The sequence below is a fragment of the Lithobates pipiens genome, unplaced genomic scaffold (genome assembly GCF_037356315.1).
Source record: "Lithobates pipiens isolate NorthernLeopardFrog02 unplaced genomic scaffold, aLitPip1_a1.2 Scaffold_13, whole genome shotgun sequence".
Classification (NCBI taxonomy): Eukaryota; Metazoa; Chordata; class Amphibia; order Anura; family Ranidae; genus Lithobates; species Lithobates pipiens.
In genome coordinates, this window is record NW_027507718.1 from 439,366,080 (window position 1) to 439,382,439 (window position 16,360).

The 16,360-nt window shown below is 44.7% G+C and overlaps 1 protein-coding gene across 1 annotated transcript in view; it reads left to right on the plus strand.

The window, feature by feature from the left end:
• Positions 1 to 7,545: 7,545 nt before the first annotated feature.
• DHX15 (DEAH-box helicase 15) overlaps positions 7,546 to 16,360 on the plus strand; it is a 57,428-nt gene continuing 48,613 nt past the window's right edge. Inside the window, exon 1 of the mRNA XM_077477700.1 lies at positions 7,546 to 7,723. Within this exon, the coding sequence (XP_077333826.1) occupies positions 7,662 to 7,723 (62 nt within the window). The 5' untranslated portion in view covers positions 7,546 to 7,661. The remainder of the gene's footprint in view (positions 7,724 to 16,360) is intronic.

The window sequence follows — 16,360 nt, forward strand, 5'->3', positions numbered from 1 at the left end:
GGGAACAATAGAGGGTCTTTCCAGGATGCCCTTTTGTGAGTTACTCTTTTGTTGGGCTTTGATATGCCTTGACCTGGAGCCTTTTCTCTCTGAAATGGAATGGGTGGGCTTCTAGCTGCAGTTTGTTCCTAGCATATTTTAATTGGATGCAAGATATTTTGAATGTTTATGCAATCTGCATGGTTAGTGCACATACAATTGTGAAATGTAATCATTTTTGATTCTAGGCTTGTTTATCACGATGTTGCATTGCATATATATCTTTACACTTTTTCTTCTACCAATTGTAGACGTATTCACGTCCTGGTGTAACCTCCTACCCCTGAAGAAGAACATCAATATCACCGGCTTGAAACGCGTTTTGTATCTCTGTTGTCCTCATCATTTTTCTTTTACAAATGTTTTATTGAAAAGTAGTCATAACATGTTAATACAATTGTGCGATGGATACATCAGACATATATTGAAAAGGGAAATCCCGATAGTGGGACATTGCATACATGGTGTAGTACTTGTCAAAACAATGAGAGAAGTACAGACTTAATATTAACAGTACATCACATTTAAAAGTATATTTATGATCCGGAGGATGCTATGTGAAGGGCAACAAATCTCAAAGGCTGCTAGCAATATTAATACGGGTGTACATACATTCAGGATTTAGCTTCCAATTGATCGCGTAGAACAAAAAAAAAAGATAATTTATGTTTTCCCCCTATTGTGTCCTCCTTATTTTGAATGTCTTGCTTTTACTATAACCATCGTCATTAAGTCGACTCCATGGAAACGGGAGTCTCAGAGAAAGGTATGCAGAAAAAGTGAGAGAATAGGTAGACTGTAGGTGGGAGGACCTACAGGAAGAAAATAAAGAAAAGAGTGGAGGGCAGAAGAGGGGGGAGGGTCCCCGAGGGCTGCATCCAGGTGCCGTTAAATTGAGAGAAGTTGGGTGTTTGAACCTGGAGGGTTGGTTGTTTGTTATCCAAGGTTGCCATACCCTGAGGAATCATGGGTGTCAGAAGTGAAGGATGTCAGTTTCTCATTAATCATTATGTCGTTCATACGGTTTTTAACTGCCTCGAAACTAAGTACAGGGGTTTTCCATGCCCTCGCAATGGTTAACTTAGTGGCATTAAAGAGGTGCTGGGCTAGTTGGCGTTCCGGGCGGAGAAGTTCGGGGATGGGTTTACATGGGAGGGCTTCGTAAGTGTCCTTTTTAAGGCTGGAGTGGAGCATGTTACGTAGAAGAGTATAGACCCTGACCCATAGTCTGCAAACCTTAGGACATGTCCACCAGATATGGGCCTTTGTGCCTTCCATTGCACAACCTCGGTAACAATTTAGGTGGGTAGGAAGGAATAAAGCAAGCTATCCTGGTTGGTGTATAATACCATCTGTAAAAGACTTTATATGCATTCTCCAAGATGAGGACATTTTTGGAGCTCTTTATAAGGGATACTGTCATGGTCTGCCAGTCCTCTGGATCCAATTTTTTTTTTTTTTTTTACCCAGATCTGTCTCCCATTGAATGTAATATTTTCTCACTGGGGGTTTCCTAAAGGAAATGATAGAGTAGATTAAGGATATTAGTCCTGAAGAGTGGGGTTGGGTCCTGCAAATGTTTTTAAAGGGGGGCAACATGTACGGAGTAGGTTGGGCCTTGGTGAGTCATTGTAGGATTTGGAGGTAACTATAATGTTCCCTAAGGGGAATATCGTGGGAGGATCTAAGGGCCTCAAATGTAAGTATTCTCATAGGGGTGAACAGAGAATGGACATATGTAAATCCATTATCTGCCCACCAAGAGAATTGTCTAGGATTCTCACAGCTGGGGGGGAATAGGGGGCAATGAGTGAGGCACAATAATGGCAGGTGGGGGGACAGTAGTCCTGCTGAATATTACAGAGTCCCATACACGGAGGGAATGAGCCATACATGGGCCAAACCCATGTGGGCGATTCAGGGGGGGTAACCATGGTACTGAGGGGATAGGGTGAGAATCAATTAGATCCATAGTGGCCCATAGGGGCATTTGGTATGTGTCATGAAGGTGGGCTAAGGGAGCTATATTCGCTGCTGAGTAATAGGCCTGAAGATTTGGGACTGAAAAACCTCCATTGATTTGTCGAGCGTATTCACTTGTTGATCCGGGGTCAGGTAGAACCCCAGATAAATTTTAACAATTTCCGTTGATGGAGTCGTAGAATATGGGAAGCGACCGGAACTGGTAGCACTTGAAAAAAAGTGCCGGCTGGGTGTTCGGTAATACTGTATGTAGCTTCGGCTACATACAGTATATACCGCTGAGCCAATCCTGGTGAGCGATGTATTCAAATGAATACAAAGCCTGCTCGGATTGGAGTAACGACCTCTGCCAATCCGAGCAGGCTACTCTGTAGCCTGCTCTGATTGGCTTGGAGAGTCAGAGCGGCGTGGGCTGATGATGTTACAGCCTCTGCCAATCCAAGCAGGCTTTGTATTCATTAATAGAATACATCGCTCGCTGTGATTGGCTCCAGCAAATGCAGGAAGAAGGAAGAAATATGAAGCCTCGAAAGCCGGGTCGTCTTATACGGTAAGTACAGTTTTAAAAGCATTTTTGTCCTGTAAGATTAGGGGGTCGTCTTATATGCCGGGTCGCCTTATACACCGGCAAATACGGTAGTAATTTCGGGAGGTAGGTCAGATGAATTCCTCATCACTTTTTCAACAGATTAATGGTGGTTGTCAACTGTTGTATAATTGCGCATCTTTGTATCTGCATCCAGCATATTCTATGTATTGTACATGTGACCACTTCTTTTAACTTTAATCAATTTAACTTTATATTTTTTTTACTCCTGTGTGACCTTATAGTTGTTCACTGTCTGTTTACAGTCCCACTCGGATGGAAAATTGTCGGACCTCCAACACCTATGATATCCAGATTCTTACCTGGACTCAAGCAGATTCCAGTATCGATATTTGCAATTATACCATTTTGGGAAAGAAGTTGAACATTAAGTCACCACTGCTTCTCCAATGATGCCAGATCTTTTTTCTCTAGGCCTTTTTTTGCCAATCCAGTCCTAGAGACCTACATTTGATAGCATGGAAGTTGAGAGGTGGAGGTTTACGAAGCCAAGGCTGCTCAGTGCAAGTAGTGGCTATCTTGCGTCACTAGGAGAAATGTAGTGTCCAATTATTGGCATCAGTGGGAGGAATATACAGTGCCTTATGAAAGTATTCGGCCCCCTTGAACTTTTCAACCTTTTGCCACATTTCAGGCTTCAAACATAAAGATATAAAATTTTTATTTTTTGTGAAGAATCACCAACAAGTGGGACACAATTGTGAAGTGGAATGAAATCTATTGGATATTTTAACTTTTTTAGCAAATAAAAAAACTGAAAAGTGGTACATGCAAAATTATTCGGCCCCTTTACTTTCAGTGCAGCAAACTCACTCCAGAAGTTCAGCGAGGATCTCTGAATGATCCAATGTTGTCCTAAATGACTGATGGTGATAAATAGAATCCACCTGTGTGTAATCAAGTCTCTGTATAAATGAACCTGCTCTGTGATAGTCTCAGGGTTCTGTTGAAAGCGCAGAGAGCATCATGAAGACCAAGGAACCACCAGGCAGGTCCCTAATGCTGTTGTGGAGAAGTTTAAAGCCGGATTTGGATACAAAAAGATTTTCCAAGCTTTAAACATTCCAAGGAGCACTGTGCAAGCGATCATTTTGAAATGGAAGGAGTATCAGACCACTGCAAATCTACCAAGACCTGGCCGTCCCTCTAAACTTTCAGCTCAGACAAGGAGAAGACTGATCAGAGATGCAGCCAAGAGGCCCATGATCACTCTGGATGAACTGCAGAGAACTACAGCTGAGGTGGGAGAGTCTGTCCATAGGACAACAATCAGTCGTAAACTGCACAAATCTGGCCTTTATGGAAGAGTGGCAAGAAGAAAGACATTTCTCAAAGATATCCATAAAAAGTCTCGTCTAAAGTTTGCCACAAGCCACCTGGGAGACACACCAAACATGTGGAAGAATGAAGATGAAACCAAAATCGAACTTTTTGCCCACAATGCAAAACGATATGTTTGGCGTAAAAGCAACACAGCTCATCACCTTCAACACACCATCCCCACTGTCAAACATGGTGGTGGCAGCATCATGGCTTGGGCCTGCTTTTCTTCAGCAGGGACAGGGAAGATGGTTAATATTGAGGGGAAGATGGATGCAGCCAAATACAGGACCATTCTTGATGAAAACCTGTTCTGCAAAAGACCTGAAACTGGGACGGAGATTTATCTTCCAACAAGACAATGATCCCAAACATACAGCAAAATCTGCAAAGGAATGGTTCACAAATAAACATATCAAGGTGTTAGATGGCCAAGTCAAAGTCCAGACCTGAATCCAATCGAGAATCTGTGGAAAGCGCTGAAAACTGCGGTTCACAAACGTTCTCTATCCAACCTCACTGAGCTCGAGCTGTTTTGCAAGGAAGAATGGGCAAGAATTTCAGTCTCTCGATGTGCAAAACTGATAGAGACATACCCCAAGTGACTTGCAGCTGTAATCGCAGCAAAAGGTGGCTCTACAAAGTATTAACGCAAGGGGGCCGAATAATTTTGAACGCCCCACTTTTCATTTTTTTATTAGTTAAAAAAGTTAAAAAAATTCAATAGATTTCTTCCACTTCACAATTGTGTCCCACTTGTTGGTGATTCTTTACAAAAAATAAAAATGTTATATCTTTTATGTTTGAAGCCTGAAATGTGGCAAAAGGTTGAAAAGTTCAAGGGGGCCGAATACTTTTGCAAGGCACTGTATTGCACCATCATTGGTGTCACTGGAAGGAATAGTGCCCCGTCATTGATTTCAGTTGGAGGAATAGTGCTCTATCATTGGGAATAATATAGTGTCCAATTATTGGTGTCAATGGAAGGAATAATGCCCCATCATTGGTGTCAGTGGGAGGAATAAAAGCCCTATTGCTGGTCACAGTGGAAGGAATATATTGCCCCATCACTGGTCTAAGTGGGAGGAATATAGTGCACCATCATTAGTGTCACTGGAAGGAATAGAGCTCCATCATTGGTGCCAGTGGGAGGAATAGTAAGCCAAGGACTGGATAAAGGCAAGCGATAGGCTGTAAATTGGGTACCCCTGGGTTAGGTCATCTGTCAGGTTTATTGTTGTACATAACATTGGAGAAATGTCACTATACTTTCTGATAGGACAGAAAGAGGTATGGAATCCCTACAACAGGGACTCGGATAACATTTTAGGTCAGTGGGGAAATGTTTTTTTCCTGTCTTACTTACTACATACCCCCTTCATTTCTTGTATGGGTGTCAAAAGGACAGGAAATGAGGGAAACTCGCTCTAGTGAGCACACAGATCAAAATTTAAACCTCCCCACACTGAACAAAATTAAGAAAAAAAAACATTGGGTACAGTTAGGCTTTACTACATACTGATCATAGCCTCAAAGTACTAAAGAAAAATGGTTAGCAAGGCAGCCAGGAGCTTGGGATTTTTCAGAGCAATGGGAAACTCTGTGCCTCCCAAAAAAAGTACAAAATATACGGACACATGGAAGTATAACTAAAAGCATTTTTTATTTTTTTTGTTTTGTACAGTGGAGAGATATTAGAGAATCTGTCAGGTTTTTTTTGTTTGACATCAGAACAGGAATAGTAAAAATACATAAATACAGCGCTCACAAACCTAGACCAATCATGAGTGGATACAACAAAAAATGAAGTCTATAAAAAACTGAGAGAATGCTTCACATCTGGTGTGCAAACTATTGCAGAAAAAAACTTTAGGCGTACCAAGACACTACCCACATGTGTCCCCACTCACCAGATCACAACACCACCCAGCTTTTCAGTCTGGGGGTCAATACAGACTTATAGCGAAAGCCATTGCAGTGCACCCAGGTGTGTTAGCAATGCAAATGAATATTTGTGTTGCTAACATAGAAGCGTCTCTCAGCCACTCAGGAGGCCCGGTTCCTGATTGGCTGAAGGTAGAGGCGATCGCATTGGCCGTCGTGCAGAACAGGAAGAAGACACGGACGGCCGCGCTACATGTCCCACAGCTCGCCACCTGACCCCTCACCATGATGGGGTAAGTGCCAGGCGGGCAGGGGGCACAGTGGCTGCATATCATGGACACAAAGGCTGCAATTGATTAAGCCCAGTTGGCTTCATTTGTGGGGCACAGTGGCTGCAATTGATGTTTTTGTTTCAGTATTTTTCAGTTCATTTGCGCCCCCCCCCCCAAATTTAGAGCACCAGCCGCCACTGATTTTATTTTTATTTTTGCCGCCGCTGACTTTTTAATTGGCTCTTTACCCTGACCTGTGATCAGCTGTGTCCGAAGGACACATCAATCATGGACCTGTGCAGATGCACACGGCAGGGGTGCGGGATTACAGGACGTCCATATATGCCCTCCCGGCAATGTGAGTCTGCACTGTAGTTGTCTTTCTGCTATAGCGCGGGCGGGAAGTGGTTAAAGTGGTTGTAAACCCTCAGATACAAGTTAAGCTTATCAGATACTACATAACACAGGCAGCTGATTGCTGCCTGTGAAAGTGCACTTACTTGTGTAGTTATGATTTATATCATCTTTTTAATGTTCATGACATCATGCGCGATTGCGCAGTATGCACTTTCAACGGCGGCATTTATATAATGCCATTTGTTTCTTTCCTGCTTGCCTAGAATTTACTGTGCGTGAGATTCTCCTCTGAATGACACAGAGGAGAAGTCTCATGATGCTGTAATTATTCTGGTCTTCCTGATATTCCCCCTTGTGACTGAACAATGCTCTGTTGCTGTAGTAACGGCAATTGAGAACGAGGCTTGGTTACGATGCATGCGCGAGATTTCGGCAGGGATACGAACTAAGGGCGGAAGTGACGTCCGCATCGGCTTCTGAAAACCCCACAAAGAATGGCGCGGACGATACCCGGAAGATACAAAAAAAATAAAACTACTAAAGAAGGTACTTCCATCGCTCGTTTTGGAGTTATTAATATATCTTTTGCTTGGATATGTTAATAAACATAGAAATATTTTAAAAATAGCATTTTTTTGGTGGGGTTTACTTCCTCTTTAAGCGGGATTTTCTCACTTCCTGTTTTGTTTTGGGACAGGAAGTGAAAGTAAATCTTCCAGACAGGACACATATGGCAAAAAATAGCCCTCCCTTAATTCAAAGTGGGGGGGGGGTTTGGAAGCCACACCCACCACCTGCTTAGTGTAGTACCACTCTGCCTCACTTCTACAATAACTGATAGATTCGCCCCCTATCCTCCCTGCCACGCCTTTCCCTTCTTCTTTGCACCGCCCCCTTCCTCGTCTCTGGTACAGCACAAAACACATAAAGCAACGTCCCAGACGTGATGACATCTTACGTGCCCTCCATCTGATAGGACAAACGTTGTTCCCATTCTAAGGTTTCTAGTTTGTCACGTATCGTCCAATCACGTTTCTTCTCTTACCCAACGCTGTTTGCGCCGCCCCGCCTTTCCCTTGGGCGAAACAGCGCATGCGCTTTCCTTCCTCCTCGCGCTCCCCCTGTGCCCCGGCGCGCTTTCTTCCTCCGTACGGCCCCAGCACGGACACGTGACCTCCGCGACGGCAGAAGGAGCGGCCATGTCGAAGCGCCACCGGTTAGATCTCGGCGACGACTATGCCTCGAGCAAGAAGAGAGAAGGGTGAGTGCGGGCGGTGGAGGGAGAAGCGAGCTTTCTTTGTCCGCGCTGGAGTATGGCGGAGGCCTGAATGTGCCGGCTGCGGCCTAGGAGCACGATGGTGACTGAGGGGGACCAGGCCTCTTATCTGGTGTGCGTACATAGGAGAGGGCGATTCGTGAGTGTCCCCTCAGACCACGAGCCCCCTCCCTCTATACACACTGCAGGAGGAACATTGCTTGTCTGTCGTATAGTGTGTCCCATTGGAGCCATTCCCCTTCACTTCCTGTCCCATAACCCAAACAGGAAGTGAGGGGATTCTAGGTTGTCACCAGAACTAGTGTCCCCATTGGAAGAGATCCTCTCTATTCCCGTTCTGATGTAGAGTTGCCACTTCATCCCTTTAAACCCTAACACACATGAATTACACAGGTTCTGAGGCTAATTGAATGCAGATAAGGCACAAAGTGAGTTTAATTACCACCTTAATCGGCCACAGAACCTGTGTAATACGTGTTCATGATTAAAGGGATGAGGTGACAACCCCTTTCTGGAGACAACCCCCACATCTTGACATTTGCTGATAAGTCACTAGAACTAATAGGGTGACTCTCCCTACGGGTGCCACAGACAGCAATACAAACCTGACCGATGTTTATTCTCCCTTCATTCTATCCAAAACACGTTTTTTCTTTTCTTTGTAATATTTTGTTGGTAAAGCGGACCTATATTATATTGCAGCTTACTGATGCCTAGTAGTGGTGTCTGCATTTGTTTTTCCTTTTTTAAAGCAGAGTTCTACCCAAAAATGGAACTTTCGCTTTAAATACTCGTGACCACCCTGACATGTCACATTTTTTGTGACTGTGGAACAGGTGAGTGTCTGTTTATTAAAAGTCAACAGCTACACTCTTTGTAGCTGTTGACTTTTAAATAGGTGGTGGTCCGTTTTTAAGCGTTATTTCCTTTTTCACCTGGTGATCCAGCCAGGAAATCTGCTTTTCTAATAAGCTGTCTAGTATGCTTCAGTGTACAGGGATGAGACAAACCATTTACTACTAATGAGGGGGGCTTACAATGATCAGCTTTTGTTTATTTACTCCTTTAGCTGCAAGGTCCGTAACTCACATAGATCCGACGGTGTGGGCTTTCGCACACTATCTGATTGCTCAAGTCGCTGGGACTGTTTCTAAACTGACAACAGAGTCCTGCACTGCCACCCAATTGGGAATTGGGATCATGGAGAGAATCACAGCAATTCTGCCCAAGATCGCAGAACGCCAGATGTGAACAGGGCCTTACTATTTATAAAGTGTCAGCTGAAGTTTGGCTTCTTCAATTTGTTGGTGTATCTAAATCTGTTAGTACATCTAACACCCCGACCCCCACCCCCAATAAGACCCCATTCACACTGGGGTGTTTTTCAGGTGCTTTAGCCTTAAAAAAAAAAGCGTCTGAAAGAAGCCTCATCTGCAATCCCAATGTGAAAGCCCGAGTGTTTTCATGCTGAGGCGCTGCGTTGGCAGGGCATCAAAAAAAGTCGTCTTTTGGAGTGGTGAATACACTGCTCCTAAAGCACCCCTTCCCATTGAAATCAATGGGAAGCGCTTTTGGCAGCGACGCTTTGTGGGCGCTTTTAACCTTAAGACTACTTTCACACCGGGGTCTTACTGGCGGTAAAGCAGCGCTATATTTAGCGGTGCTTTACTGTTTTAGCGGATGCTAGGCAGGCAGTTTTAACCCCCGCTAGCATCCGAAAAAGGGTTAAAACTGCCCGCAAAGCGCCACTGCAGGCGGGCACTTTGCAGGCTGGTTTGCAGCGCTGCCCCATTGTTTTCAATGGGAAGGGGTGCTTTAGGAGCGGTAAATACACCCCTCCTACAGCGCTCAAAGATTCAGCTTACAGGACTTTTTTTTTTACCACCCTGCAAGCACACCGTTGCATTGTGAGAGCCCTCAGGGCTTTCACACTGGAGACACAGCAGCGGCTGTTTCAGGGCGCTTTTCATGCGCTATTTTTTAGCACTTTAGTGCCTGAAAAGCACCCCAATAGCGCTTGAAAAAATGCTGATAAAGCAGCGTTTTTCGGGCACTGGCAGTTTTGCTGAAGCCTAGAGCCCCTGAACAGCTGTAAATCCTAAAGCGGAGCTAAACCCTTCAATTTAAATGATTTCAAAAAAGTTAAATTCCTGGAATGCTGGGTTTGCCAACTGTCACATTTGCTTGTGTCCTCAACCAAACTGTCAAACCATTAAATGGCTGGTGTCCTAACTGATGACATGTGCAGCACTATGGCAGTTGCAGATCAAGCTTTCTTGGCTGTAAAGGATAAGAGGGTTTAATTCTACTTTATGGCTGTTAGCTAGAGCTGCACAATTCCGGCCAAAATGAGACTCGTGATTTTTTATTTTTTTTGCTTGGAATAAAAAGATTCTCACAATGTAAAATCTTTCACATTGTACAAAAAAATGGGCTAACTTTACAGTTGTGTTTTTTTTTTTTTTTTTTTTTTTTTTATTTAAAGTAATTTAAAAAAAAATTGGTAATTTAAAGTAATAAAAAAAAAATTGCATTTGAAAGACCGCTGCGCAAATACAGTGCGACATAAAATATTGCAACAACCACCAGTTTATTCTCTAGGGTATCTACAAAAAAAAATATATATATATATATATATATATATATAATTTGGGTGTTCCAAGTAATTTTCTAGCCGAAAAAATGATTTTAAAGTGGGGTGCCCCTAAAAAATAAATAATGAAAAGTCAGCAGCTACAAATACTGCAGCTGCTGACTTTTAATAATCGGACACTTACCTGTCCCAGGGTCCAGCGATGCAGGAGAACAAAGCCCCCCCTTATTCCCCGCTCCGCTCGCGGCGCCGTCATTCATACTGTGGGCACCCGGCTGCGGCTTCACAGCCGGGCACCCACTGCGCATGCGTGAGCGGTGTAGGGCGCCGTGATACGCCACACAGTCATCTGGGGAAGGGGAAGTGATGTCACCAGCACGGGCAAGGAAGAAGACAGACTACAAGGGACCCCCTAGCAACAGGTATTTAGAGGTGAGTAAAAAAAAAAAAAATTTTTTTCAAATTTTTTTTTTTTTTTTTTTTTAAAGATTTTTAATCACTTTTTTATTTTTTGGTAGTAACACCACTTTAACTTGAAACCAACAAATGTCAGAAAAAGGTTTAGTGGTTAAACTTTTTTCACTTACACATAGTCTATTCCATTGACAACTTGTTACCATGTTTATACTTATGTTCAACTGATAAAGAATGTTTTGATGTTTTGTTTTGAATGTGTGTTTTTTGTTTAGAATGTTTTGGGCAGACTGCCCAGTTTTTCTCTTCTTTCTTTTGAGGACTGTGGCTTCAGAAGAGCAGAGAGAATTCTTTGCTTAAAAAAATTGTGAAACCCTTTAGTCAAGATCACAGTATCGATACTTGACGATTAATTGTGCAGCTCTACTCGGCCTCTACAACTTCGTCAGTGCCTGAGAGCAACGGAGCATGAGCAGAGCGGGACAATCCAGCGTATCTACTGGATTTACTTTCGCACTCGGGTCACCCGATCGTTAGCGGTAAAGCAACACTGATTTTTAGGGGCGCTTTGCACCCCAAATAAGGGGTTAAAAGTGCAGCTGCTCTTTGCAGGCACTTCGGGAACGCTGCCCATTGATTTCAATGGTAGGGGTGGTTTAGGAGTGGTGTGCATACTGCTTCCGCACTACCTCAAAGATGCTGCTTATAGGATTTTTATTTTTTTTCCCCATCCTGCAAGCGCATCACCCCAGTGTGAAAGCACATGGGCTTTCACACTGGGGAGGCTTGAGAGGTGCTTTACGGGTGCTACTTTTGGCGCTAAAACAAATGAAAAGCGTGAAAGGGGTCTTAATGTTTACATAGCTACACCTGCAAAAGGGGCCAGCCTGAAGTTGTCTAGCAGGACTTTAGTCAAAAAAAGTTCCACTTTAATTGGTCTGTAGGAAAGTTATAGAGTCCACAAACTGTTATATTTGGAAATTGATAGGCCGCCAGTACACCAGGCTTTATCTAATTTCTTTAAGCCCTGAAAGTGAACATTTTCCCTTTTTGGAAAGTAAACTGTCCAAAGTATTGAGTAAGAGGCATGGTGAGCTTTTTGAAGTTGTAATTTTTTTTTGTCACAATTTTTTTGGAAAATTAGGAAATTGAAAGTGTTTTCACAATTTTTGACATGCTGTCATCAGTATAGTACAGCATCTGTATGACACGCGTGGCAGTGATCAGGAGCACTGGTGATGGTATGTAAAATAATATTTTTGATTTATTTTTAACTTTTTTTTTTCTCTTCCAGGACAGCCTGTGAGACATAGGGCTCCTCCCTCTGGGACAGGAAACACGTTCAGCCACACAATTAAAGGCTGTCATCTAGGCCTCCACCTTAATTTTTTTTGGTTCCCGGCAAATGGGAAGGGAGCACGTTAGGAACCTTGGGGAGCTCCATGTCTCAGGGCTGTCCTAAGCGAGCCTCTGGCATTGCCTTCTCTGCCTGCAAATGCTCCTCTGTGCCGTTAAGGAAGAGTAGGGCTGCTGGTCCCACCGCTGCTGTAAGCTCAGAGTAGGATGTGGCGGCCCCCCGGTGCCTTCACGCTGCACATTTTGGGATGGTTTTTCCCCAGGCTGTGGTAGTTACCTGGTCAGAGGGGAGACGGTGCCTCCATTACCCCTCTCGTCCATGGCCCTCGGTCCAGAGGGTGGTGCCCATCTGTGTGTTCCTAGGCTGGTGCTGTGAGAGGGCGCCTGTTCACCCGGTAGTACTGGGTATGGAGCAGAGAGGATGTGTGTGCAACTCAGGCGGGGCTTCTGCTCGGGAGACGAGGTTTCTGGTCTCCTGGCACATCGTCTGGTTGGACAGGCATTCAAGTCCAGTGGAAGACCCAGCAGAGGCTGTGGCGTACACCAAGGAAAAATGGAGGGCGCTGCAGCATCCCAGGCAGTAGACTTTGGTTCCTCAGGCACAGACACCTCCCAGATAAGCATGGTGAGGGATGGCCATGGCTACACTGGGGAGGTGGGGTCCTGACCAAGAGTCCCTCCCTTGGTGTGGAACCACAGGTAATGGGCTGGGCACTTTGACCCCAAGCACAGTGGTGGTGAGGGTCAGGGGCAGGCTCTCATAGGTGTTTGGCTTTTAAGTTTAAGCCCAAGACGAGGCCCAGATGCAGCCTCCTAGAAGATGTGCCGCATGCACAGCAGAGTTTGGAAAAGCCTCTTTGCCCTGAGTGCATTAGTATTTTAGTCAGAAATGACTCAGTGACAGCATGTCATCCGTTAAGGATGAGATGCATCCACTTTCCAATCCTTTAAAAGTATCATGGATACGATGCAGGGTTCCCCAATGGCCCTATCCAGGGCTACCCGTATGCCGTCTCTGTTAGGATCATAATGGGGATAGAGACTCGGTCTGTTTTAGAGGGAGAAGATTCCTCGAGGGGGTCCAGATACAGGTTGTCGCTGGAGCATGTTGGGGATTTGCTCAAAGCTATTTGACACTTTGGAAACTAGAGAGGAGTTGGTACAACTTTCTAAGCATGACCTCATGTACCAAGGGTCCAATGCACAGAAGGTCGGGGTATTCCCGTGCACAAATCTCTAGTGTAGTCAATCTTGCTGGAGTGGGAACACCCTGAAAGGAGACCATTCGTCTCAGGCAGTCTTAAACGCAGGTTCCCTTTTGACAAGGACACGGCCCATCCCTGGAACAAGATCCCAAAGTTGGATGCATTGCTGGCCAAGGTCTCTAAAAGGACCGATTTGGCTTTTGATGACCTAGGGTCACTTAAGGACCCCATGGATAAAAGGGGGGATGTACTGCTAAGAAGAGCTTGGGACACCTCTTCCATTGGGCTAAAGCAAATCCTAGCAGACACTTGCATTGCCAAGAACTTGGAGCGCTGGTCCAGGCAACAGCTGCCTGTCATTCCCATTACTGTTTAAAGCAGTTGGCTTCTTAGTGGATGCCTCAGCAACATCGGCAAAGCTGGCAGTCAGGTCAGCAGCACTGGTGAACACAGCAAGAAGGGCTGTGTGGTTGAAGACTTGAAAGGGGGATGCAGTATCCAATCTGAAACGGAGTGGGTTACCTTTTTCAGGTGATCATCTCTTTGGACTGGGTCTGCAGGAGGCACTGGAGCGGACCAAGGACAAGAAGGCAATTCCAGAAAAGAGCAAGAAAGCAGAAGGGGAAACATTTTTTTTTTTTGAGGCCACAGGCAGCAGGCCCAACAGGAAAGATGGGCTACCCCAAAAAACACTGGACAGGTCACAGGGGGCGAGTAAGAGAAGGATTCTTATTCAATCATAAGACCATCACAAAGCCCCAATGACTCCTGCATGACTGGGGGACTTCCTTCCACAATGGAGCGTGGGAACTTCAAGCCTGTTCATGTTAGAGGTAATAAAGAATGGCTACAAGTTGGAATTCCATTCAATTCCCCTTCCAGTTTTCTTGTCGCCCCCCTTACCCAGAGATCAGCAAAAAGCAAGGGCTCGGAGTCTGCTCTTATGGGAGCTAGTGGATCAGCAAGTCCTCATGCAGGTGCCCCAGGGGGGAAGCTGCCAGGAAGTTTATTGCCACGTATTCGTGGTCAAAAAGCCATAAGGCAAGTTCAGGCTAATCCTCAATCTTCATCCTCTAAACATATGTCTGAAGTACAAACTCTTCAGTATGGAGTCCATTTTCACAATAACAAATCTAATGTTTTCCAGATTGCTATATGGCAACGATCAATTTCAGGGATGCATACCTGCATATCCTGATACATCAAGATTTTGAGAAATTTCTCAGACTGGCGGTCAGAGTGAATTTGGAATTTCTTTATTTTCATTTCCAGGCACTGCCATTCGGACTAGCATCCTCTCCGAGGATTTTTACAAAGTCCAGGGAGTGTAAAAGGACACGGCACAAAAATGAGTCTGAAGAAGCGTTTTTACCTTTTTAAACTTTGTAGGGGGTTCCTCACTGTTAGGGCTATAAGAATGTGGAACTACCACAATTGGTGGTGGCTGCAGTGAGTACCTTTTTTTTAAAAGACTTGGATGTACATCTTAAAGGACACAACATACAGGGATATGAGAAATCATTATAGACTTTGATACTCCTACACAGGTTGAACTGGATGGACTATTTGTCTTTTTTTTTTTTTTCATCCTTACCCACTACTTAACTATATGTCCTGGCAGAGGCTTTAGCCCCGCTGTGCACCAAGGCCATTACTGTGATCCCCCTACTTGGACGATCTGCTGTTTTGTCACCCAATCCTGTCGGAACTGGAGAAGGACTTGCAGGAAGCACAGAATTTCCTGCGGTCCCTCAGTTGGCTGATCAACCTGGACAAGTTCCAAGAAGTGCAGTATTTTTGGGTTACAGGACATCCCTCAATAGAGAGATCTTTCTCCCTTTTTAGAGAAGATCAAGGACTGCTTGTTATCTGAGATTGGATACAGCTAATCACATGCTACTGGGTGCTGTGATTGGCCCATACCTAGCACATGGTACCTGGGCCAATCACAATGGTAAGCAAAACAGTCATGAATGGAAGCCATTCATGACTGTTTTGTTGACATTCTAATCATATGGTCGCTATGACCAATGTGAACCCAATCAGGGTACCTGCTGCACCTGGAGGCAGTGTCTTCCCCCCCACCCCCCATTAACGGCACTGCACTAGTTTAGCCTCAATCCACCTGGATTGGCATGCGTCTAAATGCACAAATATAGTCTGCCATAAGCCAGACCTATAAACTCTCACCTACAATGCACAGGACTGTCGATACCTACATCGATGACTTGCTATATTGGTTTATAGCCGTGAGATCTTGTTGCTTCTACCCATGCTTTCCATTCATTATCAGCAATTGCAGGAACATCGGTGTATGCTGTGACATACAGTTCCCTGCCCAGCTGATCCAGTCCATTTGGGGAATTAAGGAGCTCAGATGTCCACTGTGGGTTGTAAGGGCTGACACCACGGCCGTTACCTTCAGACCCCACACACCCTGCTTTTCATTCTATAACTGGTATATTCGTTACCCTAGATTTATGTGGTATTCCAGTGTGCTTGACTTTGGATGTGGCTGTACACCCGGGCATGTCTTTTAGATATGACAATGTTGTTGATTTATTTATTTATTTTTTTATATTGCCTATTACATGTGATTACAATTTGTCTTTATTTTTTCAAGTAGAAACTTCTGGCTGCCCTATTCTCTCTTCACACGTTTTGGACTACGTATAGGTCTTTCCTATTTTTTTTCCCTTGTTGCATGTGCTAACCGATGTACCAGCATATATTGCTGTCTGTAGCTGCTGCCTTGGTGCAGTAAATATACTATGGCAGGTAGGGGTGCAACAGGTCATCCATGATCCGAACGGGTCACTCCGCTTAGACCGGCACATGCCGCGATCCGTGGTCTCTGCCTTGGGAAAGGCCGCGGCTTCGGCCTGGCTCCAAAGTGGCGGCCATCTTTCTACACCCAGGCCGGTTACAATGTGATCGCTCTGTCAAATGACAGAGCGATCACTTGTAAACAAACCGGCAACATGTCATGATGCCGGTTGCTCTCTCCCCTCTCTGTACTGATCTGTACAGTGGAGGGGAGAGATCAGATGGAAG